The 27,307-nt window shown below is 46.2% G+C and overlaps 1 protein-coding gene across 3 annotated transcripts in view; it reads right to left on the bottom strand.

The window, feature by feature from the left end:
* Nucleotides 1-4,254: 4,254 nt before the first annotated feature.
* The window catches only part of LOC146797818 (SPARC-related modular calcium-binding protein 1-like), a 485,550-nt gene continuing 462,497 nt past the window's right edge, over nt 4,255-27,307 (bottom strand). For all 3 annotated transcript variants that reach the window (XM_085627669.1, XM_085627670.1, XM_085627673.1), the window contains 3 exons: nt 8,266-8,365; nt 7,925-8,172; nt 4,255-4,855 (listed from right to left, as the gene is read on the bottom strand). In XM_085627669.1, coding sequence (XP_085483795.1) covers nt 7,932-8,172; nt 8,266-8,365 — 341 coding nt within the window. In that variant the 3' untranslated portion in view covers nt 4,255-4,855; nt 7,925-7,931. The remainder of the gene's footprint in view (nt 4,856-7,924; nt 8,173-8,265; nt 8,366-27,307) is intronic.

Here is a 27,307-nt window from a genome sequence, read left to right as displayed (position 1 = left end):
CAATATAAAAAGAAAACACTTTTCCTTGGAAACCTAAGTCATTCCTATCTGCAAGTTATTGTGCTTTATTCATTTGAAGCATGGAGATTGCTACAAGCCTCAGTTAGCTTTAAACTTGTGTAACTGACTGGGTAGATGGGTCACTCCCAGTGTGGTAGCCATCGCCCTATACCCTAAATTTTCCATATAGAGTTTTCAGCATTTTCAGCCTGAACGCCGATGGTTTTTCATATCTGTGTTCACCACAGTTCATAATACTCCAATGTCTGTTAATAATCTTTTTAAGGCAGTTGAATATTTGTGTACACGTAGTTACACACACACATGTTTTTCTGGAGGTTCTTTGTCACCCTACAAACCCTAAAAAGGCTGATCGTCCATCAGATGGTGCTCTTTAGTACGATCAATGTAAAAGCTCAGTATCTTTCTGGGATCAAAATGATGGAGTCTTTCATCCTCTTTGGAGGGGTGAGGTGGAGCAAAAAACATCGGAAGTGTGATGGACTGTTCAACAAGAAAGGGACAAACAACCTGTGGTAGAAAGGCCACTCTAGTCTTCAGCACAAGTTTGTCTGGGAAGAAAGTGCTATAGCGTGACTGGACTGACAGAGTATGAAGCTCACTCATTTTCTAAGCTGAAGTTATCGGAATGGGAAAGACCATCTTCCTGGTCAGGACATGTAAAGGACAGTTGTGCGACAGCTCAAATGCGGTGCACATGAGAAAAGTAAGAACAAAGTGAAGGTCCCACTGTGGCATCATGAAGACTTTAGGATGAAACATGTTGAGTAAACCTTTGAGAAATTGAATCACAAAGGGTGATTTGAATAAGGATTGTTGGTCTAGTTAACAAAAAAGGCAGAAAGGACAGACAGATAATCTTTAACCATGCCCACTGCAAGTCATTGCTAAGTCAAATATAAACCAAATAACAAGAGATTTTACAGTTTGGCCTGCAATGGCTCCATTTTACAGGTTCTACACCAAGCCGCAAACTTGTCCTAGCTGCCAGTGTAAACAGACTTTGTATAAGAATCCTTGGCCACAAGTCTGACATACACTACTTCGGCAGGGAGATCAAATGCAGTCAACTGCCATAATTCAATCTCCATGCATGTAGGTGTAGATTGCGGAGTCATGGTTGCAAGATCCTGCCTTGCTGCTGCAACAGACGATCCTCCCGAATCGGTTCCCTGATTGGAGCACAGAGGCTCGTGCCTAGAAGTTCTGGTTACCACACTTTCCTGGTTCAATCTGGACAGCTTGAGCCTGGTTGTTCTTGAGCTACAGAATTCAGGCCAAGAAAAGTAGGAGCAAGAAGGCATGCAGGAGGCCCATGCTCCACTCTAGGGGAAATGTGTTTCAGAGAGAGAGAGCCTTCTTGGAAACTCCAGTGGGCAAGTGTGTTGACAGTAAGTGATCTCGGCAGTGGCAAAGAGATCGAGACAGGGTTCTCCCCATTGCTGAAAGATGCTATTCACTACCTGTGGGTGTAATTGCCATTCGTGATCCACTGGGGATCACCATGTGAGTTTGTCCGCCCTGACATTTAAAGATCGTGCCATGTGGTGTGTGATCATGGAAATGCCCTGATGATTCAGCCAATTAATGGAAGGGCTGGCCTCCAGGAAAGAGCCCAGGAACCCATACCACCCTGCTTTTTGCAATACCACATGACGGTGGTATTGTCCATGAAAACTTGAACAAGCTTCCGTTTGATAGAAGGCAGGAAAGGTTTTGATGCCAAGCTTTCAACGCCAACCATTCAACGCCAAGCAAAAAGTTGATATTGGAGACAGGACTCTCTCGGAGACCAGAGACCTCTGATCTCTACCTCTCCCAGGTGACGTCCCCAACCCAGTAGTGAAGCTGCTGTCTCTACAGTCAGCTCTGAGTAAAGCTGGGAGAGGAGTCTGCCGTTTGTCCCATTACAGTTGAACAGTCACCACTGTAGATCTTTTACAGTCTCCTTTAAAACTTGGATGGAATCTGACAGGTTTCCTTGGTACTGTGCCCACTGAGACTTCAGATCCCCCTGCAGAGTCCCCATATGCCAACTGGCATAGTTGGCAAGCAGGATGCTGGAGGCCAAACATCTAAGAAGCTTAAGAGCCACCTTAATTGAGGACCCAGAACTGAGGCTGAAACATCTGGATCATTGCTCGTATGTCCTGGACTCACTCTCTCTTTCAGATGGACAGGCCCAATAACAGAAAGTATCTAGGATAGCTCAGATGAAAGGGAGCCTTTGGGGAGGGGTCAGGTGTAACTTCAGCATGTTGATGTCAGGAGGTTCACCGTCGTTTAGAGGTGGTCCACGATTGAGTGTGTCATCGAGGTAGGGGAAGACTACGATTTACTCTGACTACTGCCATCACTTTCATGAACACGCAAGGGGCACTGGTGAGGCCAATAGGGAGCACAGCAATTTAAAAATGCCTGTGACCCACCTTGAACCACGACTACTGCCTGTGGGCTTGCAGGATGGTAACATGGAAGTAAGTGTCTTGCAGGTCCAACACTACCATTCAGTTTGCTGGATCCATAATGCATAGAACTTGGGCCATCGTGAGCATCCTGAATTTGTGTTCCACAGGAAGAAACTGAGATGTTGAAGATCTAAAATAGGATCACGGTCTCTGTCCTTTTTTAGCACAAGGAAATGACAGGATTAAAATCCTGTTCAGATTTCTGATACAAGGACTCTCTCCATGGCTTCTTTCACCAAAAGAGACTGAACTTTCTGCAGCAAAATGAGCAAGTGGTCCACTGAAAACCGACCTGATGTAGGTGGGATAGGCAGCGGGTCAGAAAAGAATGGCAGGGCATAGCCCCATGGAACAATCTGCAGGACCCACCTGTTGGATGTTATGGCCTGCCAATCGTGGAGAAAATGACTGATTCTGCCTCCCACAGGGTGGTAGTGTGCTGCTAAGGGCAATAAAAAGCCGCTTGGAGGCTGTTGCTGGAGAGGGGGTGGGGAATGAAAGGTTCGGGCATAGTTGTTGTCTGCTGGATCCCCTACCCTGACCCTGAAAATACTGTGGACTAATGCGCCTATTGTTAGGGTGGTGGTACTTGGCATTGACTAGTGAAAAGGCATACTCATGAGTGACACCTGGATGTCACCCGAGAGGCCCCTGGACCTTATCCATGCAAGTCCCAACTGCTATGCCTAGACAGCCAGTTGTGTTCAAGCCTGCCCGTATTAAAAAGTGATATAGTCCTAGCGAGCGCTGCTACTTGGCAATTGTTGTTTTTTCTTGTACCATAAACTCCAATTAATGTTTACTCATAATTTTTTAACAAGTGTGTGGTATTTTGCTGTTGTGTTTATAATGTTCCCTGTTACCTGGTTCCTAGTTGCTCAGCCAATGTGAGTGTTGTGTTTGGAATGTTGGTGTGATGGACATGAGTGGAATGCTTGGGTGCCTGGTGTGAGTGTTGACAGTTGAAGATGGACGGAGCAGCATGGAGACTGCTCCAGGTGGGACTGCTACCACTGATGTTATGGACTTAATAAATAACTTACAAAGACACTACCCGGCTACGTCTACTTCATCACCTCTACGCATGGAACTTCATTACTACATTTTGGGGGCGATCTGGAGACTAACTCACGCTCTAAAAGTGGTCTTAAGGAAATTAAAGATGAAATGCCAAGGAAGTCTCATGTTGGAAGGAACCTACAGAAACAACAGACGCAGACAGCACACAGTACAGTACAGTAAAGAAACTGGAGCAGCACGCCTTGCAGCCCCACCAGTGTCCTTTATACTGGACAGCCCCAGCCTGGGGGTGCTGTGCTCACTATTCATCCAGTGGACATCAAACATTCGTGGCAAGTTACACCGGTCTGGAGTACGCTTCTTACAACATGAATTGGTAGCTACAAGTGCAGTGTGTGCCTCACAAGTGTTGTTTATCTATGCTTTGAAGACATGACTGCCGGCACAACACTGTGCAGTGAGGGACTTGTGTTTTGACAAGACCCGAAGCGTGGTGAAATGTGTGCCTACAAACATTGCTTTACAGTCATATATGGTTGTGTTCACGTTTGGCATCAGCTACAAAACCCGCTATTGCACAAGCTCATTGTTTCTGCCAGCGTGGTGTTCAGTATCGCAGCCACTGACGGTTTGGTCTCTCCTTACCAGGTATCTTTCCCACTCAGTTCTTTGCCTTGCCTTTGCAGTTGTGCTTAAAAAAACTGAGATTACGTCAAGCTGTCACTTTTCCTTTAGGGTACTTTATTTCAAATTAGGGGTTCCTGTTGTGCACAATCATATATTTATGTAATAACTTATAATACAAGAATATATTTTACATAATTAATTACGAAAATACAAACTCAACCAAAAGTGCTAAATAAATGAAAGCAGGGAAAGCCTTGTGCCAGTACAAATTATTTTCCCAGTAAGATGCCATGCTATGAGAAATCCATACCAACCCCTGGAGATGTCTCCCCATGCCAAAAAGAGGACATCACCCAGAGAGCACCCTCATTCAGAGTTACTTCACCGACACAGGGGCCTCACGAGGAGAAAGACATCTTATCCAGGTAGACGCCACACCCACACAGACTTCACCCAGGAGATGCACAGTCCAGAGAGAAGCCTCAGCCAGGAGGACAGCTCTCCCAGTGAGATGCTGAGCTGAAAGTCAGACGTCGAGCTCGCTCTTTTCCTAAAGATCAGCAGCTAGTGCAAGGCTTGAATGCTCTCTGAAGAGCCAGCTTCTTCCCTCGCCTCTCAGACACCGTCCACAGTTCATTCTACAGGCAGCAAATGGAGAGCCAGTGCTAGCCTGGCTGGAAGATATCGCTGATTCCTTCCGTGTTCCTTTTCGGAGCGGTCTGTGGAGAGAGCATGGTGGAAGTTAGGTGCATGCCATCTGTTGTAACAACAATACATTAAAATTGGCACATTTTGCCCTAGATTTAAGGGTGAATTGAGAACTAGACCTAAGTCACATACATTTAATTGTATTATTTAAGGATGGACTTGAAACACGCATACAATCACGCACACTCATGCGTGCCAGCACACACACACACACACGCGCACACACATGTGCACGCGCACACACACACACACACACACACTCTCTCTCTCTCTCTTACACACCTTTTCTCTCCTTCAACCTGATCTGTTCTAGGTAATTGTTTCTACTATTAGCAGAATATTTCTGGGCCCGATTCACAAAAGTAATCTGAGACAAAATCCTAACTTTATGACTTTCGGCATTCACAAAAGGCATTTAGTAGTAGTAAAGTTAGGATTCCTAACTTTACTAATACTAAACTGAAAAAAATCCTAACTTTACTACTTTCGGTATTCACAAAAGGCATTTAGTAGTAGTGAAGTTAGGATTCCTAACTTTACTGCTACTAACTACCTTTTGTGCATACCGAAAGTTGTAAAGTTAGGATTTTGTCTTAGATTACTTTTGTGAATCGGGTCCTATGTATTTCTGCCAGATGTTCTTATGCGCAGATTAAAGTTTACACCTGCAGTGTTAACTGAATTTCTGAAAGAGTTCTCTAGAAGGATTCTCACAATGTGGCTACCGCAGTCCTTCCAAGAGATGTATGCAGATATTCTGCACCAAAGGCCCAAAGGAAGTAGCTGCTGACCCAGGGGGGATTCTCATTGTAACAGGGTGCGCAAGGATATTTGACTCTGTACCCAGATTTAATGCCACCTTGTAGGGACTCCACCAGAAGAGTAGGGTACCCAAAGGCCATTATCTGTGCCGTGTTTTCGCTGGGTACATATAGTAACAGAGACTCACTGGACATGTAGAAGTTTTCTTTGATGTATAATTTTGGTAACAAATTATTTGCGTGAATTTGTGGTTTGAATGATGCATATAGTGATAACCGATGAAGAAATTATGTTCCACTTAAAACTAATTGATTATTTAGCTTAGAATTATTATTTTAAATGGATGTCGTTTCTGGTGTTCAGCTCATCTTGCTCCTGCTCATTCCCTCCTCCTGATCAGTGACCCGCTGCAAGTCTTCTCTCCCCGCAGTTTGCGAAGCACAGAGTGTCATGAACGCAAAAAGAAAATTGTATTAGAAAGCGTGTATTGTGAATGAAACTTTCCATTATGTACTTGATGTATCAATTTGAAGGATTTCAGCTGGAAGTTCAGATGCAGATGTGCGGAAAAACATCATTCTATGAGCTATTTTTTGAGACATGTTACATATTAATTTGTACATCTCTGGAGTTCAGTTGCTGAGGAAGCAACTGGAAGACTTTTCTTTACCTTAAGAAATGGGTTAGTGTTAATAATTATGTGGTTGTTTTTTATTTTTCTGTAAACTGATGCACCTTTCAAACTGAAACTTTTAATACCAATTTTAACCCCTTCAGCGCGGCGCGGATTTCCGCGCCACGCTGAAGATTCCGTGCGCGGGCGGGGCCATGACGGAACGGTTCCGTCATAAGCACAGCCCAACCGACGTGCATGACGGAACCGTTCCGTCAAGCGCGTCGAAGGGGTTAAAATCAAATGGTTTTTATCAGCACAGAGCTGCACTTTGCTGTGTTCAATGATTGGGAGTTTTTTTTAAAAATGCCATTCATTTGTGTAATTTGTTGAATTATTAAAAGATTTTATATGTATTTCATTTTTTTATGTATGTCTGTTGGGTGGTCAGTGATTGGGATTTTTAAACAAAGTATTATATGTTTTAATTTCGTTTTATGTGTTTTTGGATGTACTTTCACAATTGTTTTGTAACAATCACATAAAGGTATTGATTGATTGATTTGCCAATGCGAACTAATCATGATCATACCTTGCTGAATCAGCAGTTTTATTAATTGTTATGCATAAACTGTCTATAAAACCCCTGGATTTGAAGATTCGGTGTGATTTCTCATTTTCCTCCTATAAACACTGTCCAATTACTTTGATTTTTTTTCCTCCCTTAGGAGGTTGTCAGTACTCTTTATAAGTTTGACACTTACAATCAAATTTATTTAATTGCCTCAATAGGGGTTTTAGTATGATTTATGATTCTGTGTTTTGTATCTGAGCCTTCCTGGCAAATGATGCATTTTTCTGTATTAGTTTTATTAAGAATTCTTTAATAAATCTTTTTAACTTTATTTGGATCAATAACTCAGTTATTAAATAGTTCCAGTTCTTATTCTGACTTATACTCTGCTAAAGTATTGTTTCACTGATGAAGAGGGTAGTCTCTTACCACTAGATCAACAAGAGAACCCGTAGCCGAACAGCCTAAGGTGTAAATTGGGGTTCATAAAATATTCAGGATATTATTGGGGTTCCGCCCCCACAGACACAGGTAGTTCTGAATACCCAACGAAGCCATTCAATGTTAGGTGCATCTGGTATCCAATGGAAAGAGGTGTTGCAGGGTTATCAGTGGGGAGAGGTGGTACTGGTTGTCAACGGGGGTATTTAAAACTGGGTGTCCCAATTGAATAGGTAGATAGCTAGTTCTGGGTGCTTTTTTACAACACTTGGTGGACAGCAAGTGCAGTGGGTCTATAAGCTAAGATTGGTCTTCTGTAGCTGGTAGGTGCTATCCCCCCATGAATGTACTAAATGGAAGTATGCTACTAGGCAGAGGGGTATTAAGCTTACCTGCGTTCTGACAGCAGTGCTGAACTTTTATATCTCATTGAGTGGGTGAGTATATTGTGTTTAGTCTTATTTTTAAGTTAAAGCCATACTCAATATCATTTTCTAGGCCATAAACATTTTGCAGTTCACTGAGACTCATTTAGTTGTCCAACTTATGTACAGGCTGAAGAAGGTGACCTATTTCACACTGGTGGATCTGGCTGCCTCTATATATCTCATATGCTTCATGGGTATTTTTTTACATTAAAAGAAGCTGTATTAACAAGTGGGTTTCTTTACTAGAATGCGCTCTCCTTACTGCAACATTAGCTGAGTCCCAGGCAGCCCTTGAGCTCATGCAGTGAGAGTTGCTTGTCATTGGACAGGTCGCAGTACTCCATGAACTTGCGTATGCAGCGCTTGGGTCGGGTGTTCTTCTTCATGTACAGTTTCAGAGGGCGCATCTCCTTCTCGCTGATGCTGTTGCTGAAGTCTTTGTCCAAACGTATAAAATGCCAGCGCACTGCCCGGTCCTCCAGGGTGGGCCCCAGCATACCATCGGACTGCCTGCGGTGAACACACATGATTTTACCTCTTTATGTTGCTTTTATTTTATTTCATTATCAAAGACCTTAAAACTGAACAGGCCCCACCACTTACCTCCTAATCGTTAGTGGGACCACCTTAGACTGGGCCATATCAGAGGCAAGAGCCTTTAGCAAATTGGTGAGAAATTCCACCTTCTTAGAGCCAGGACAACCTAAGAGTCAGAGGGAAGAAGACAAGGAAGAGTCAGAGAGGGACTGAATTGGATGGAAGGTCCACTCTCCCAAACAGAACAAGCATTTGCAATGCAATAGGTCTTGCATTTTTCATGTTTATATTGGCATGTTATTGGCTGGTCATGTACATAGTAATAGACAATGATTTATTTTTCCATTTATTTTCACGGCGGGTGTTTCCTGTAAATGAAACATATGCTGCATGTTCCTTTTACAAAATGGTAATAAGGCATCCAGAAGCATGATTCTTTACATTTTCTACAGACATTTTAAAACATTATTAAAAGCAGTGTAATGCTTACATAAAAGCTTTACATATATTTGATTTCTTAGAGCTATGATACACAAGCGCGATATACTGGAAGAACCCACAAGACAGCGCACAAGAATTAAGATTTTAAAGTAAAATTATGCAGTATTGAAACATCAAAACTATGTTGGGTGCAATTCATGGTATGCTCAAGCGAAGAAAGGGAGGCTAGAGGGCTTGCTGTTATGAGGAAGACACCTAGTGGGGAAGTAGTAATGAACAGGAGTGAGCGAGAAGGCAGGAAGGGTGAAAAAGGGAAAACAAGCCCGAATCCCAAAGATAAAGGCATTATTAAAATCATAGGCAGCGTCGTAGGAAGGACGACAGCGATGTCGGGAGGGAGGCGGTGCGAGCGAGGAGGCCAAGAGGGCCAGCCAAACAAAACAATTGGTGATGTCTGTTGGGAACCAAGCACACAAAGGCGGGACAGATGGACAGTATTTACTAACCACAGAAAAGGAATTTAGAAAGGCAGGCCAACTAACCAAGCAGGAGTGCTGGGCGTTTTGAATGCCCACATCCTGGATACAGCATGTCTCGAAAAGACAGCGTAAGCGCTGCCTAGGCGAGACCTAAAAAAGCAGGGTATCCTCCCACTACTGAATATCAACCTACAGAATACAGAATATTGTGGTGCAAAAAAATCGAAGACAGAATATCAAAGGCCAAAATATTGAAAGGTAAACACATATAGGGAAGTATAGATTTACTATTCTGAGCTTCCCATCTTCATACCTTGAAGATGTATATTTAGTGCTAATGTACATATATATGTGGAGTTAGGTATAGAAAATCTAGACTCACTAACCTGTTGATATTTTATTTTCAATATTTTGTCCTCTATATCGTGTTGATATTCTAGTGGCGATATTAATATTTTTTTTGATAAACTTCTTTTTATTGTGTTTTGCGGCATAAAGAACAATATCAGGAATAATATACAGCAGTGCAGCGAACAAGGCATCAGTATCTGCAATCAGGAAAGCATCAACAGGCAAGTGCAAAAACCCTCCCGCCCCCTCCCATCCTCCGTCCCCCCCCCCAGTGCACCCACCCTTCAAAACAGGCCCCCCAACCATTTCGGCGATATTAATATTAAGGGTGCACACCCAATAGCAGGAAATGTTTGATTTTCCTGTAATAATTAAAATGTTGTCACTGTCACATAGAATCGAGTTTCTCTTCACAATTCTCTATCTTTTAAAGAAATGTGCTTCCTTCCCAATGCATTATTAGATGTGTGTTCCCTCTTTCTTTCTACCATGGGGTGTCCCTCTCCACACACTGAATCAGATGTCATCTCTTATTTTTCATCCGATCATAAAATAACATTCCTTCCCCATTGTATGCAGAGAGGCAACTTTTCATGCAGGCATCAGGTAATGCAATCTCTCTCTGATATTACAAGACATTTTACTCCCTCATACTATAAGAAGACTTCTGCTCTAAAGTAATGAAGCATAGTTCACTCCCTTCATTTTCACAACTTGTCTCATCGCATATAGCATCATGTGGACATGAGGTGTCTTCCCTTCTGCTCTAATGGCAAGATAAAGAGCTCCTGCAATGCATCGAAAGTAACACCGTCCCTATAGTGATGTATACACTCAAATTCTTCCAAAGAAACATATTTCTGTGCTCCCCAGTAGTGTCCAAGTATTTCTGTTCCCAGACTAAGCAAGAAATGCCTCCTCCCCCTTAGTATCAAGAGAAGTTTCATATAATGTCAGTAGATGTTTTGTCACCTAACGTGTCAAGAAATCATTGTTCCTCTCCAAAGCCTCCGAATGTTTCTTCTTAAAAGGAAGTCCCATGCTCCTTGATATCTGAAGATATCTTGGCTCCCTACACAATTAGGAGCAGTCCCATGTGTTACAGTTCCACGGTGTATTTCTACTTGAAATAGCAGTCTCATACGCCACACCATCAGAGCGTAGGCCCGTCTTACCTATCATGCATGTGAAAAGTGTATGACTAACGAAGAGAACATTTGCAGTATCTGCAGTGTTTGGGACAGCGCTGCAAGCTAAACTTAGGAAGCCTTGGAGCAAGCACCGCATTCCATTCGGAAGGAAGGGTGAGGTAATAAGGTTAATTTAACAGCGAATAACAGGGACTGCTGTGATATAACTGATGTGTTAATGCAGACGGGTGGTTGTTGAGAGAGTGTATGTAAGGTGTGGAAGTTTCCAGAGTTCATCTTCTGCAGCAGATTGCGGGTCTGAAACCGAAAGTGTGATCCCACCAGGCGGGAGCATGTTCAAAGTTCCTGCAGGGTGGCAGCTCACTTACTTTCTCTGCCTGCGTTCCTGCGGGCAGGGAAAACTACTGTGTCCCGGGGGTAAGCAACCCAGGGCACATTGAAACAGCTAGCCTGGAGGGATGGGCTTCCTGGGCCTTTTAAGGCTCAGAAGGCAAGCAGCACACCTCGTCCCCTATAATTAGTGTTTTGCCCTGAGAGATGGTGTCCTCAATTCCCATTTGTAGCTGGCCCGGAGAGAGAGGATCCATGTGCCCCTACTCCCCTGATATTATATGTTTTGCCTTTGGGGATGGGGTCCCTGGGGGAATTTAAGGCTTGGGGAGGAAGGAAGCGTACCCCCCTCCCCTTTAAACTATACTTGGCCCAAGGGATGGGGTCCAATGGGACCCTGCTTGGCTCGGGCAGGGAGGCAACATGCACGCCCCCTCCCCATAATAAAAATTGTAACTTATTTAAAATGCTGGCAGGTGTTTACTTTAAAAAATAATAATTTGCGATCAAGTAGGAGTACCGCAGGGGCACAACGTTTTAATTATTTCAAAAATTTATTTTGGAACTGAGGGGTCCCTCAATGACCCTCCGCAGGGCCTACGGAGAAGGGTATCCCTACCCTGCCCCCTTATATTCTTTTTAAAAACTTAGCTCAGGACATGGGACTAAGTCCCCGAGTCCTGTAATGGCTGCCAGCAACAACTTTCCTCATGTTGCAGGCAGTCAATCAGTGCCTGGCTCCTGTGGGAGAAAGCTGGCCTAAGGAAAAAAATGCTCCCTGGGCCAAATAGAAGCTTTAGGTTTTTCTATTGAGTTTGAGGGATTCCCGCAAGTGTCCCTCAAACCCAATCGTCCAGATGTACAAATATTACTACTGAACGGATTTATGTAAAATCAGAAAACAAAACACTTTCTGGACAAAGATCAAGCTTCCTGACAAATTTGTTTTAATTCCGTTCAGGAGTTTGAGGTGTGCGCCCCCACCCCTTTTTCTCTGCCCTTCTTGACGGATCACCCAGAAGCTTTCCATGCTCAAACTACGCGAAAACAAAAAAGTGGTTGAAAAGTTTCATGGAGATTGGATAAACTGCTCCAAAGTTATAATAAAAAAAAACAAGCATTGGCAAAGCCAATAGGTCTTGCCTATGCTAGAGCCATTGGCTTTGGCAATGTGTTTTAGCATTTATGCGCACCAGTGTGGCTGGCGTTCAACATGGCTAAAAGTTTGAGGTGTGAAGTAAATTGGGTAGATTGGAGTGGGGTAGATTGGGGTAGAGTAGAATGGGTAGAATGGGGTAGAGTGGAGTAGGGTATAGCAGGGTAGATTGGGATAGAGTGGAGTGGCCTATATTCAGTAGACTGGAGTGGAGTGGGGTAGATTGGGGAAGAGTGGAGTGGCGCAGATGGCGTAGATTGGAGTAGGGTAGACTGGAGTGGAGTCTGGTAGATTGAATTGGAGTGAGGTAGATTGAGGTGGATAGATTGGGTGGATTATAGTAGGGTAGAATGGAATAGAGAGGGGTTAGATTGGGGTAGTCTGGAGTGGGGTAGATTGGGGTGGAGTGGAGTAAATTGGGGGAATGGAGTTAATTGGAGTGGTGTGGGGTAGATTGAGTTGTGTGGGTTAGATTGGAGGGAAGTGAGTTGGATGGAGTGGGGTGGGGGAGAGGTAAATTGCAGTGGGGTGTGCTGGAGTGGGGTAGATTGGAGTGGTGTAGACTGTAGTGAAATGGATAGGGGTAGATTGGGTTGGGGTAGATCGGGGAGGGGTGGATTGGAGTAGGGTAGATTGGGGTGGGATAGATTGGAATGGGGTGGATTGGGGGTGGAGTGGGTTAGATTGGAATGGAGGGGAATACATTTGAGTGTAGTGTAGTAGATTGAAGTGGGACAGATTGGAGTGAAATTAAGTTGGGTAGATTTGGTTAGAGTGGAGTGTTGTCCAGTGGAGTGGGGTAGATTGTGGTAGATTGGAGTGGGGTGGACTGAATTGGGGTAGATTGTGTTAGACTGGAGTGGGGTAGTTTGTGGTGGAGCGGGGTAGATTAGAGTGGAGAGGAGTTAGATAGCAGTGAAGAGTGGAGTGGGGTAAATTGGAATGGAGTGGGGTAAATTGGACTGGGGTAGATTGGAGTGGAGTACAGTGGAGTGGGTTAGATTGAAGTGGAGTAGGGTAGATTGGAGTGGATTGGATTGGGATGCATTGGAGTGGGGTAGATCGGGGTAGATTGGAGTGGAGTGGTGTAGACTGGGGTAGATACGAGCGGAGTGTGGAAGATTGGTATGGTGTGGGGTACATTGGAGTGGGTGGGGTTGATTAGGGTAGATTGAGTGAAGTGGGGTAGATTGTAGTGGGGTAGACTGTAGTGGAGTGGGGATGAGTGGAGTGGAGTATATTATAGTGGGGTATATTGTATTGGAGTGGGGTGTATTGGATCATAGTGGAGTGCATTGGGGTAGATTGAAGGGGAGTATGGTAGATTGGGGTAGATTGAAATGGGGTAGATTGGAGTGCGGTGGTGTAGATTTGGTGGGTTGGGTAAATTGGGGTGGGATAAATTAGAGTTGGATGGCGTAGACTGGAGTGGAGTGGGGTAGATCGGGAGGAGTGGGGTAGATTGGAGTGGAGTAGATTGGGGTTCGATTGTAGCGAAGTGGAGTGGGGTGGGGTAGATTGGGGTACTTGGAGTGGGATAGATTGTGGGAGTGGAGTACGTTGGAGTGGGGTAAATGGTGTGGAGTGGAAGGGCATAGAGTGGAGTAGTGTGTTGTGTTGTGGAGTGAGTGGCATACATTGGAGTGGCGAGTCATATAATGGAATAGAGTGGCGTGGCATTGAGTGGAAAGGTGTAGAGTGGAGAGGAGTAGTGTGGAGTATTCATGGTGTGGCAGCGCACTGCCGTTCCAGACAACACATTTTCAATTGATGTGTTTTGATCATATTCAAATATTTGTTTCCACACACTTCAGAATTACAAAAAAATGTGCTTCATTTCTACTAATTCTGAAATATTCTGAAACATCAGCACAGTTCATTTGCTTTGTTGTGTACTGGAGAAAAAAAATCCTACTCCTCTTACCTGGGTACTCAGCAATATTGTCACATAAATTCTCTCACCTTGAAGTCAGAGAAAGAAAAATAAACACCACTCTCCCTGGTAGAGAGAGCCTGACATTGGACCTCTGCCTTTGGATGCACAGCAAATGTGACAAGATAAGAACAAGATTTAATGACCTGTTTATAGAAAGATAGTTAGTGGAAGAGTACAGTAAACAAGTATTGGGCAATGCGAGGGACAGACTAAGGGGCAGATGCATGACCGTTTTTTGCAGTCGCAAACTGGAATTTGGCCGGTTTGCGACCACAAAATTGGTCTGCCCCATTTACAAACTCTATTTTGCGAGTCGGTAACCTATTACCGACTTGCAAAATATGGTGCGAGACTCGCTATTAAAAGGGGCGTGCCAAGGGCATCGCTTCATAATAGCGAGTTCAACTGCAATATATGATTGTTTTGCGACCACATTTTCGGTCGCAAAACACTCGCAGTTTACCACCTACTTCAAGTAGGTGATAAGCCACTCGCAAACGGGAAGGGGTCCCTCAGGGACCCCTTTCCCTTTGTGAGTGTGGGCGAATACATTTTTATAAGAGCAGTCAGTGGTCCCAGGGAACACTGCTTGCCCTTAAAAAATGAAACTGAAAAGTTATATATTTCTTTTTTAAATGCATCCTGTTTTCCTTTAAGAAAAACGGGCTTCATTAAAAAAAAAACTGCTTTATTAAAAAAAGCAGTCACAGACATGGTGGTCTGCTGACCCCAGCTGACCACCATCCCTAGGAGTGCTAGCCATTCCTAATGGGGTCGCAAATAGCAGAATATTAATGAGGCAGGCAATTTGCGACCCCATTAGGTATCGCTAACAGTGTTTGTGACACTGTTGTACATTGCATTTTGCGAGTCGCAAAGCGACACGATTTGCGAGTCACAAAATGTAAGGGTCGTACATTTGGCCACATAGCAAAAAAAGCCAGCAGATAGAAAGCTATAAATGTGAGTTACAAACCTCTTTGTCAGTGGTAAGCAATGAGCAGAATGCATTCCTAGGTCAGCTTTCTGAATGCCCCCAAGATATCTTTAGCATCTGGTAGGCTGCGACCTAAAAGGCATTTCCAATGGAAACGCTGACCTCACTTTAACTACTAAGTGGGGAGGTCAATGGTATATATGAGTGGTGCCTGATTCTACTGGTGTGCTGGGGGACAACCTCAGATGTGGAAAAGAGCTCTATTTCAGCCTCTTTTTTGTGAGCTACAAAAAAGGCACCATTATTTGCTGAACACCCCACCACAGGTAGCCAGAACTGGCACCCAACTAACCACAGGTGGCAAACCCCCCACTGTGCACTGTCTCTGCACAACAGATGTTGGCCATAAAACCAGGTCATGGCCAGACCCAGTTTGTTTGTATTGTTTATTTTGAGGGGTCTATGGATCCTATTTTGGGGATAATGGCCACAACATACCCTTATTGAACATTCCATGGGGTTTGCAGCCCAGGTACTGGGTCGCCAAACGGAACGTTAAGCCTAATGAGGGAGCAGGAGGTTTATGGACCACTGGCCTGGGTTTTCCAACCCTGGGGTGGCCAAGGGGTATAATGGGGGTGATGAGGGTGCTGGGGGCACCACAAACAATGTGGAAAATTGGCATTTTTTTTATTTAAAACAACAGGGGGATCTTTTGGTGCACCCCACCCATCTGAGACTTGGGTCAGGGGATGCTCCTCCTCCCCCCTTATAGCTTGTTGATTTTATTATATTGGGACACAGGGACCAAGTCCGCCAGTCTTGTAGTTACAGCTGCAACATTCTTTTCAAGTTGCAGCTACTCAAACAGAGAGTTTCAGATGTTATGTTTATTTGTAAAGCGCGCTATCACCTGGGAGGGTATCTTGCCGTTGGGCAGATGAAAGTCTAGCCTCACCTATGGCGGGCGGGACAGGCTAATTGAGAAGCCAGGTCTTCAGCTTCTTGCGGTACTCAAGAAGTGGGGAGGAGGCTCTCTCATGTGTGGCAGTTGGTCACTCCACGATTTATGAGCTATGCAGGAGAAGGCCCGCCCACAGGATCTGTTTCTGCATATGCATGGGAAATATGCAAGTAGGAGTCTGACTGAATTAAGGTGTCTGGATGGTTTCTGAAAGGAGATGTGACTACTGAGGTAGGCTGGGCTAGTCTTGTTTAGTGTTTTGAATGGTGTGAGGGAGGAGTTTTTATTGTGCACACTTGTGCCAAGTGAGCTAGTGGAGCCCTTAAGGTGTGGCGTGATGTGTGTGCTATGTGGGAGGTTAAGGGTGATTCTGCCTGATGACTTCTGGAGGGTTTGCAGTTAGCTGCTTAGGTGTTTGTTGTGCCTGCGAAGAGGGAGTACCTAAAGTCCAGTTTGCTAGGTGACTAGGGCATGTGTGATGGGTTTTGCTGGTGCTTCTCAGGAGCCATTTAATGATTTGATTTTCTTCAGCATCTTCAGAGTGTGGAAGCAGGAGGCTGAGACAGTGTTGACTTGGGCGGTCATGTCAAGCTTGCTGTTGATGATGATCCTGAGATTCTTGGCATTGGTGCACAGGGTGGATATGGGACCTAGTGTTCTTCTTAGAATTTGTTGCAGAGGTTCTGCAGAGGTTCTGTGAAAGGGTGATGCGGCTGCAGGCGAGGTGAAATCTTTCACAGTGGCGAACATCTCTTGGGTGCTGTTGATGCTGGCATCAATTCTGTCTGCAAGTGTGGTGTGCTTGGTGTTCTGAATCTGTTGATGGTAGCGTCTCAGTGTGGATTTGAAGGTGTTCTTGTCTGCAATGTCGAAATCTGTGCTTCATTTGTTCCACACTATGAATGGTGGATGAAAAAATAACCTTGTCCAACAGGATTTTTTTTAAAATGTATTTGGGTCTGCAGGTGGTCCATAAACTTGGTTTTGGGGACCTTTTGTAGATTCATGGTCCAAATATCTGTAACTTACAAAGTTTGATTGATATTTTGGCTCAATTTGAGGCCTAAAAAATCAGTTTTGTAAAGTCAATTCCTTGGAAATTACTCAACTGAACACAAAAGCAAGCAAAGGCACGTAAGTTAAGTTCTACTTTCAAGTTATACTTGGTTTAATCCCGTTCAGCCAGTCTTTCTGTAGTGCTGTGAAAAGCTTCCTATAGAAGTTAAAGTGAGAAATGTCACTTTTGGCCCCCATTCCTGAACCTCGCTTGACAGATCTTCAAATCTGTTTCTGTCTCATCGACCCTCCTGGGCCTCGTGCCCATGTTAATAGAGAAACGTCCAAGTCACAATCCAAAGGGCCCAGGGATTCCGGAACCCACAGCCCGAAAATGCCCAAAATACCAAGCTCTTACAGCCCGGCCTGTTGGAGGAAGATATTCAGGGAGCCCTTTTTGCCTCACACCCTGTACAGGTCTCCCACTGTCCTACTAGAAGACATGGACCAACCAAACAGGTAGCTCCGCTATCTACTAGTGCCTAATTGCTGTTCATACTACACACAAGACCCCCAAGACATCCTAAACAGGGAAAACATCTTAAGGCTATTGAAGGTCATCCCTGAGCTGAGCTCCCTGGAGTCACAAGACATTGTTTCTATCGAGTTCCTGGCCCCTAGGGGCACCCAAATCTCCCGACCCACGTTGGTGACCCTTGCTTCAGTGGCCCTCATGCACATTTTTAGGTCTCGCCTTGCTATCGCGTGAGCGATCGCAAAGCGAGACTATAGGGGCTTTTAAAAGTGCTCCCAAAAAGCGGATTGCATTGCTAGCACGCGCACAATCACGCGCTTTGTGCCGCCATGCACTCCACTTTTTGAGAGCACTTCAAAGGGTCCGCGCCCCCAAGCGCGCGCGCCACGCTCCGCCAGGCTTGTCTTTTTTTTTTTTTTTTTTAGTTTAAGCGAGAGGCGCGCGTGCGGCCAATGCTTGTTTCTAATTCTTCCGGCTCCAGTCCAGGCAAACGGCTTCTTTGAACAGAGTGGAGCAGCTGCGTCGACGGAGGGTTTAGCACGCTCATGTGATCCTGCTCACGACTAATCCTGACCCGCGATTTACTTAATCTACCTGTGCCTCCTTCCCTCACAACCCCTCGCAGCTACTTTTCTTTAGCCCTCTGCTTGGCGGCATACAGTGCTGATTTCACTTCTCTTAATCTCCCAGCCGCCCACAACACCTCCCACCCCTCGCAGCTTCTTTGATTAATGTAGCGCACGCAAACCTGAGGTAGCCCGCCGTTCTTTATTTACCATGTTGCCTCTTCAAATTTGAGATTTACATGGATCAAACATGGCTATTTATAGACTTGTTGCTTTCGCCACTGCTTGTGGGGTATGGATGAGATTGGGTGGGAAAGTGGGCAGTTTTCTTAATTTGTTAATATGCTTGGCCAAGGTGGTTAATTATCTACAGTGAGCGTGCTCTTAATGGGGGGGGGGGCGCGTTTTAAAAAAAAATTTTTTTTATTCAAGACTGTGTTGACATATGTTTATTTACTGAGCTTTACTACCTTGGTGTTGGTTACTCCTCTCGGACGTCCCTCGCCACACCCCTTCAGGAGTGGTGCGGAGTTGGAGAAGGTGTACAACTAGCATTGTTTGGCACTAACGAGGGGCGGGGGTGCCGGGAGAGTTACACGGACCCCAGAGCCGCGGCGCACAGCTACCAGGCCTCGCTCTTGGAGCCGTCATGCTGGCTACCGAGGTACGGACTGTTCGGGCCTCATCTATCGGAGGCTCCTGTGCGATGCCACAGGAAAGCCTGGACCAAAAGGTATGTCCCTTCCCGGGGTCCACTTATTGGCACTCTCTCTTGCCCTACCGTGTATTTGGGATTATGTAGCTGCTTTATAAATGTTATGTACATTTCTCGTTGTACATTTATATTATATATATATATATATATATACACACACATGTGGACTGAATTTTCCATAATATATTTCCACAGGCAGTAAAGCATATCCGTGAGAAATGTATTCAGCGACGCTTTGTGACAGCAGCGGTCTCTTTTCAGCAACAATTGAGCAGTTCAAAGTTTTGTTCTCACCTCGGCATTCCACAGCACTTTACAAAATTCCGTAGTTTTGTGTCTTTCCTGGCACATATTGTTACAATTCTGAACAGACTCAGCAGAAAAGCGCAGAGTGAGGTGTGATAGTGCTTTGGTGCTCCCCAGTGCTGTTTAGGCGCTTTTCCCCAGGCCACTCAGAATATGTAACTGTAAAACAGTCTCATGCCCGTGATTTTCTTGGTGTAGTTTTAGTCCGCAGGATTTTACCACACAGGGTTTACAATGTAATGACTTTTTACGCCTTTAAAACAGTCTCCATCTGTTGTGTTAATAGGGCGCTTTACTAAAGATGAAATGTTTCCAGTCACGCCTACCTGTAATTATTTTATTTCTAAAGCTTCTGTGCCTCGAAAGTCTTTGATTGGGGAAGGGGGCAGAGGTGGGTGGCCATGGGTGAGAGAGTTGGGGTGAAAAGGTTGCGTAGGTTCACTCTACACCCCCCTCCCACCCACCCCCTCCTTTGCTGTCTGTCCAGACTTCCGCGCTTTGGGTGCAAGCGGCAGGCAGCAACGGTTTGTCATTAACTAGGAGGTGTTGGTCAGAGGGCTCCGCCTCCCTATTGAGGTGGGTGCGGATTCATCTACTTGGAAGCTTTGTCTTCGGGCACCAGGGCCGTGCTTGATTGGTCTCTGCTCGTTTATTCTCCTGCAGGTGTCGCTTGTGTGCATTCGTTGTTGGTGGAATCTTTTCTCTGCCATATTGCACCCTCGTCAGGTCTGTCGTCTCTGCATTAATGGCGGGGTCTGTAGCCCCTTGTCTTGCATAAGATCGCAAAGCATAGCTATGCTATGTTTACCTGAAGTGCTTAATTTGAGCAGATTGTTTCCAGTGCTCGGCACCGGCACTTAATTGTCAACACTGAGACTTCTGCCACATGGTGACGCTGTTTGTATAATTTAAAGATGAGCAGAACAGCAATTGTTTATTAATTCAGTATATATTAAAAACAACTAATACCTGCCACCCAAACTATTTTTATAGCTTTGGGGGCCTGAAATAGGCTGAATTGTCATACTTGTGGCAGTGTGCGGGTTAGTAGTTTTGTGAGTACTGTCACTGGCAGCACCGGCAATGGCAATAGATGTTTTAAGCTGCAGAGGCCTCCTAACGAGAGCCCTGGCACATTTAAGAACTGCCTGAGACAGATACCCCCCCCCCCCTTTTCCCCGTCTCCGTACTTCTCCTGGAGCTCTCTTTTAATTGTTCCTGTAATTGGGAACCTTAGCAGATAACTCTAAATCCTCAATAAAGCTTTTATTTTGGAGATATCAGCTTGCCCTCAAAGTGACTAAGCCAGGCATAGGACTACGCACCAGCTAAACCACAGTGCTTGTTTGCAGGCACTTCTGTTTTCACTAGGATAAGCTCTGCATGCATACAGTCTCTACCTGAGCAGGGCCATAGAGCCCATTCATTGAATTGCGTTTGACCTCTGGGCCGTTCAATGTGCACTTTTCTGACTGGCGCTGCCCAACTCTTGTGCATATCACTTCCCCAGCATGGAACAGGAAACCTTACCGAGCTCCATTGCCTCTTCATACACAGACTAGCACTATTCAAGCTCCTCACACACACTTTCAAGGCACTACATACCACTGCCCAACCAAACCTCGGCAGTCTCATCTGCTTTCACAAATCTTCCAGACACCTCTTCTCACTCGGACTCCTAATTGCACACATCCCAGCCATACGGAAAACCAGATCTGCCTGTCAAGCCTTCTCCTACATCGCTCCTAAAGTGTGGAATGACCTTCCGCTACGCAAGAGCCTCCTCCTCACTTCTTGAATTCCGCATGAAGCTGAAGACCTGGCTTTTTAGGTCGAGCCTGGGCAGCGCATGCGCTGCTCTGTGAGGCATGCTGTATTGAGGTAGGGACCTGACGCTCCACCCACATTTTTCATTGGCTTGTGTCATTGTCCACTGTAAACTGTGACTGTTCATTGCCCAAAAGGCTTAGCAGTCCCTCCTTAGTACTGCCTTGTCTCATTTTGTAACCTCCCATGGCGACACCCCCTGTTGCGTGTGTTGTTGCTCGGTAGGCTTTAATTACAGCCTCCGAGCACTATTTTCTCAAATAGCATTGTCCAGCCTGCTGGACACGCTCTCTCCTAACACATTTTTATAGTACGCATTTGCAATGCAATGGGTCTCGCATTTGCTATTGGCATTGTAAATGACAATTCCTTTTATTTATCGGTTTTAAAAACAATACATAAATAAAAGGCATTTTCATTTGCAATGCCAATAGCTCAAACTCTCATAAATGCGAGACCTATTGCATTACAAATGCTTGTTTATCCAGAAGCGAAGCATTTAATGCATGGGGCATTTAGATCATCCAACATAACAAGATGAGGGACGGATTGCTGAAACTTTTCAACCACTCATCTCCATTCACAGAACTGGATTTAGTTCATTGTTCTTTTGCTCACTATGCCACCCCAGTTTGGACCCAGCCATATGTAAATCAGTCTTGACCCTGTTCCCCATGGGAACCATCCAGGCCAAACTGCCAGCACTCCGTCCATCATCTTGTTGTGTTTGCAATGTTTTGTGTATTCAAGCTAGCCTAGCTGATGAGGGTTAATACCCCGAAACCGGTCCCAGGATGCTTGTTTCTGAACCAGGGAGGACCTGGCCTGGCAATTCGGGCTGGACTGTTTCCATGAGGAACAGGGTCAAGACTGATTTGCATATGGCTGGGTCTAAACTGGGGTGGCATAGTGAGCAAAAGAACGATGGATTAGACCCAGACCTGTGACTGGGGGTAAGTGGTTGAAAAGTTTCAGGACTCCGTCCATCATCTTGTTGTGTTTTCTATATTCGCCTTATGTGGCCAGGGTTATGCCCAGACGTGGGTCCCTTACTCGCTGTGCCAATAGACCCAAGCTAGCCTGGCTGATGATGGGTAATACCCAGAAACCGGTCCCAGGATACTTGTTTCCGATCCAGGGAGGACCTGGCCTGGCAGTTCGGTCTGGACTGTTCCCATATAGGCACAGGGTCAAGACTGATTTGCATATGGCTGGGTCCAAACTGGGGTGGCAAAGTGAGCAAAAGAACAATGGATTAAACCCAGATCTGTGACTGGAGGTGAGTGGTCGAAAAGTTTCAGCACTCCGTCCATCATTGTGTTGTGTTTGCTGCATTAAGATCAGCCCCCTCAAGGATATTGGGTATCCTGCGGTTCTTGCAAAATATCAGACACCCCCAGAGGTGCCCAGGCAAGAGACCGACTCAATCCTAAAAAATGCCCAGCGCCGCACCATCATAACTTCCAGTGACTGAAGAGGGGCGAAACAGGATCTCTTAAGGGATGAGTGGAATTGGCTGTTAAACCTGCTGCACTATTCTACCTCCACCAAAAGCTTGGAGGTCAACCTAAAGAAAACCAAAATCGTAACATTTGGCAGGAAATCCTTTCAGGGGGGCTGCTGGTTTTATAATGGCAACAAGATAACAAAGGAACAATCTTACAAATACCTGGGGTCCTTATCGATGCAAGGGGACCTTTTGTTCGGCAAATGAAGGAAGCTCGAACAAAAGCTTTGGTCCTTCACATATCCCTGTCAAAACTATCAAGCACGCTGTGGGGGGCAAGCCTTCTCTCTCTCTTAAACATCATGAGGGCAAAAATTATCCCACTTCTGTCCTAAAGCAGTGAAATCTTACTAGGAAGAGACTGTAAACTCTTGAACAAACTTGTTACCAAAATATAAGATTAGCAGACTGCCAGTGCTGGATATTCCTTAAACCTGTGCCACAAACTTAAGTTTGCCAGGAGAGGCCACTTAGAGGCGCTATTGTGGGAAGAGATTCAAACTGGCCGCCCTAGGCTACTTCACTATTTGCATGTTGAGGACTGTCTTAGCACCTTGAAAATGAGAGAGCTCTGGGCTCCAACATAAGTCAATCCGTCTTCAAGCAATGTATCAACAAGCATTGGCATAGCCAATAGGTCTCGCCTTTGGGACCTTATAAGTGTTTAGCCATGCAGCAGTTGCATAACTAAACACTTATAAGGTCCCAAAAGCGAGACCTATTGGCTATGCCAATGCTTGTTTTAACTACTGCAATCTATTGAAGCCTCACGGAGAACATCAAAGCGGTCGTGCGGCCCCGAAAGTGATCTCGATCGCGATCAAACATCAAAGCGAAAGTGAAAGTAATCGCGGTAAAGCGCGACGCGCGCGCCCGCGCACTTGCACTGTAGCTCTAGGCTGGCCTGGTAGCACTTTTTGGAGCCCTTACAAAATGTCTCGCCAGACCAGCGCATGCGCTGGGTCAGGCGAGACCTAAAAAGTGTGTGCATCTTTGTTCACATCATTCTTATATGGACGTTTTAACTAAACGTAGGCATGCATGGGCAGTTATTAATTCTTATCAACCAGCCTCCCTCTCATCTTATTGATATTGCACCAATTCAAAACAACAGAAGGTATGATTTATGGCTCTTAGTCTCGGGGAATGGCCCTTCCTAAAACATCTTGCCAGATGGGCCGGCCCTCGGAAGTAACAACAGGCAGCGGTTCCGAACTGTATGAGGAATCCTTCAGACACATTGCCTGCCTCTGCCCAGTGCTCCTTGAGGAACATAAAGCACTCCTGAAGCGGAGATGGAACAAACTGTATATTCGCTCATACCGGCGGGCCATTATTGCCTCTTTAAACCCCAATAATACCGCTCGAAATATCCTGTTGGTCAACTTTGTCGCTGGTGCCACCAAGAATCTCTGCCGTTCCAGGGTTCTACCGAGGGCCTCCGATTTTTCCTTTTCAGTGGGTCCCCCGCCGGGACCCCCGATCATAAAAACACTCCTATTTCTCCCTGAACGTTTGGATGGTTAAAGTAAGCACTGTGCTAGCACTCGAGAGGAGCATTGTTTAAATACCATTGTGTCTATTTATAGAATCTTAGTCACTGGATTCTGCAAGACTTTGCTTCCGCGCCCAAAGGAACCTTATTGTATAATCCTCATCATCCCAGTTCTTTGCACTTAGTTTTTGTTATTATAATGCTGCACTTGCGTTATGTGTGAAACGCCCCTGGACAAAATGTTACTACTTGTGTTGTCTGTGTTCCACTCCACCCAGTCCTGGGTGCTTCCTTTTTTTTTTGAATCACTGATGTTTAAACGCTCGGCTTGTGTGAGAATGCTCGGGACACGCCCCAACGGCCCATTTCTTGCAGACTTGATCGTGAAAGATTGCTGCTATCACTTTGTCTCCGCCCTTGCACTTTGTCTTGAACTAACACTGTTTTTTTATCTCTCTGTTTAACCTGATGTCCGCTTTGAATTACTAGCAAGCTAGTAATAATGCTCCTGCTGTTTTTTACCTTGATGTGTGACTTAATATGTTGGTAAATGTATAGAAATGCTCCTGTTTTTAGGCATTTGTAATAATCCTTCTGCACATTGGTCTAATTGTTATGTAGTTAAATACCTGTGTTTTTTGTCTGATTTGCTGTTTTTAATTTGTTTCTGTTTTTGTTAAAATTGTAATGGTTTATAATTACCCAAATAATAAATAAATATTGACCATGGCATAAATATAAATAAGTGCCATGGCAATGAAAATGAATGGGGCCCAATAACACATTCATTATAGTAACTGTACAAATAAACACATATTCAAGTATTTATTACATTTACATACACTAATCCCTCATCCTGCCAATCTGACAGCCCATCCACACAAGACTGGGTAGACACACTACTTAAGATTGACAATATTCATAACACCTTCCTCAATCAGAATGTTGAACACCAAAATCCTCAGCTGTACGGCACCCAGACACCCCCCCACAGCACTGCTACAAGAGTTTGCTGAACTTACTCAAGAATAATTTAACACTGCACTCCTCAAAATTAAATCTGGTTCCCCCGTCAACCCTGTTTCGCCCCATATTCTGGTAATGTTGGCCCTAGAGCTTCTCAAAAGTATCACTGACATTTTTAACGTCCTTAAATCAAGCAACGGTCCCTATTAAAAGGAAAGAAGCAAGAGTCAAGCCAATTCTCAAAACAATGTCAGCTGATCCCAATGAGCCCTGCAATTATCGGCCCATCTCCCTACTCCCCTATTTTGTAAAGGTACTTCACTCTCTTGTCAACAAACAGCTAACAATCTATTTGGAAAGCCACGAGCTGTTGAACCCTTCTCAGTCAAGCTTTTGGGCTGGTTACAGCACTGAAACTTCTCTGGTTGAGGTAGTCGACAATATAAGACTCGCCCAGGACCTCGGACAGTCAGCCACACTTGTCCTGTTGGACCTGTCGCCGTCTTCGACACCTCCTACAGTATATTAGAACAACGACTGTGGGAGATGGGTATCAGAGGAACAGCCCTAAGCCGGCTCAGAAGATACCTAAAAGACCGAACTGTGGGGCGCTAGAGGGCGCGCAAGCAGTATGGCCGCATTCACGTGAGGCTCCTGCAGCCTGGACACATCATCCGGCATTTATCCTTCAAACCGGACTGCCTTCTGGACCGAAACTGGGTGCGGATGTTGCTGCTCTCCCCTGCGGTTCCGCCTGAAGTTTGAGAGAGGTACGATCGGCGGGGGCTGAGCTAGAGCGATCGCAAGATTCACCCAGCCCTGAGCTGCGGAATGGAGGAGTGAACGGCCGGGCATCGGAGCTACGCGACGCCGGGGCGCCCCACGAGGCAGGTGGGCCCTTGAGGAAACAACGCTGTGACGGGGCCTTGAGGGGCGTGGATGGTGGCGACTGCTCGCGGACGGGCGGCGGAAGGAGGCGCGGAGACGAGCGGCACGGCCTGTGCCTGGCATACAAATTGTGACGGTGAGGGGGCGTGGAGGCCCGGAGCCTGGGGGATCGGCGCTGCATTGCTGGGCTGAGCTCAAGACCAGAGGTGCTTCTTGGAGAAGTGCGGGGGAGAGTTCCCTGCCACCCCCTCCACGGACAGATCGTGCAGGTTGGGGTGTGGTTGGATGGCCCCTCCCCCGGTGATACCGCGCAGGCCTGCTGAGCCACTGGCTGTGGCACGCTGTGGCCGGACTGAGCCTGCAGCTTCCCTTGTATTGGAGTCCCGTGTGCGGAGGGGCCCACCTGCTGTGGTCGCCGTGGAAGTGTACGGAGGCTGATCGGTGTGGATTTTTGATCCGCCTTCGCTTCGAGGCTGGTGGCTCTTGATTGCTGGAGGCCGGTGTGAAGGAGTGAAGACGCACGCCTGTGTGTGCTGGCCCTTTCGGATGCGGCGGAGGATGCCTTGGGTGGCGCCTGGTCTTGAAGCGCCTGCTGGGGTTCTCTGTGGCAAACACCGGGCCCCCCCCCTTCCTCTCTAGCCGGGAGATCGTAATAGCTGGCCCGGGTGCCTCTGGTGGGTCGGCCTGTTGTTGGACCTTAAGTGAGGTGGTCTTGTCTCGCAGCTGTCCCTTCCCGCTGAGAGCTGCTCCGGTGACGGCTAGGGCTGACGGCGCACTCCCTGCCGGGCGCTCCACTGAGGTGCTGGATTGGAGCCTCGGCTGTGCGGCGGCCTGCGGTGGCGGCGCTGTACCTAGGATCCTCAGCTGCTGTCCTGCCTGCGGAGGGGGTGATCCTCGCTCCCTCGTGGTGGGCGGCGGCTCCCCTCAGTGAGCCCACAATGGGTAAACATGACAATAAACAACCGAAACTCACATTTGCTGCCCCTGCGGCTAAGACGGGGCTGCGTAGTGCTCAAGATGGGGGGGGCACTCACGGCCCTCCGGCGACTGACGTGGACGCGGCCTCTCCGCCGGCGGACCTGCAACAGATGATGCGGGAAATGAGGCAGGGCTTCGCCACCATAGTTGACAAAGTGGACCGCCTTTCATCGCGCATGGATGCGTTCGCTCAAAAAATCGAAGCCCACGAGGAGCGTTTGACTGAGGCTGAAAGGCGGATCTCTGATAACGAAGACACAACTGCTTCCCACTCTGCGCAGCTTACGAGAATGGACAATGTGCTGAGGGTTATTGCTGCGAAGAATGAGGAGTTGGAGGCCCGCAGCCGGCGCAATAACATTCGCGTGATTGGTGTGCCAGAGTCCACCAATACTGGGCGCATGGAGGATTACGTGGAGAGGATACTCCTGGCCTCCATCGGCTCGGAGACGCTCTCTAAACAGTTCATCGTGGAGAGAGCACACCGTTCGCTAGGGCCACGTCCTAAACCCGGTGCTCCGCCTAGGCCTATCATCGCGCGGCTCTTAAACTATCGAGATCGGGATGCTGTACTGCGTGCTGCA

This window comes from Triturus cristatus, chromosome 9, assembly GCF_964204655.1.
Source record: "Triturus cristatus chromosome 9, aTriCri1.1, whole genome shotgun sequence".
Classification (NCBI taxonomy): domain Eukaryota; kingdom Metazoa; phylum Chordata; class Amphibia; order Caudata; family Salamandridae; genus Triturus; species Triturus cristatus.
This window is presented reverse-complemented; position numbering and strand designations above follow the sequence as displayed.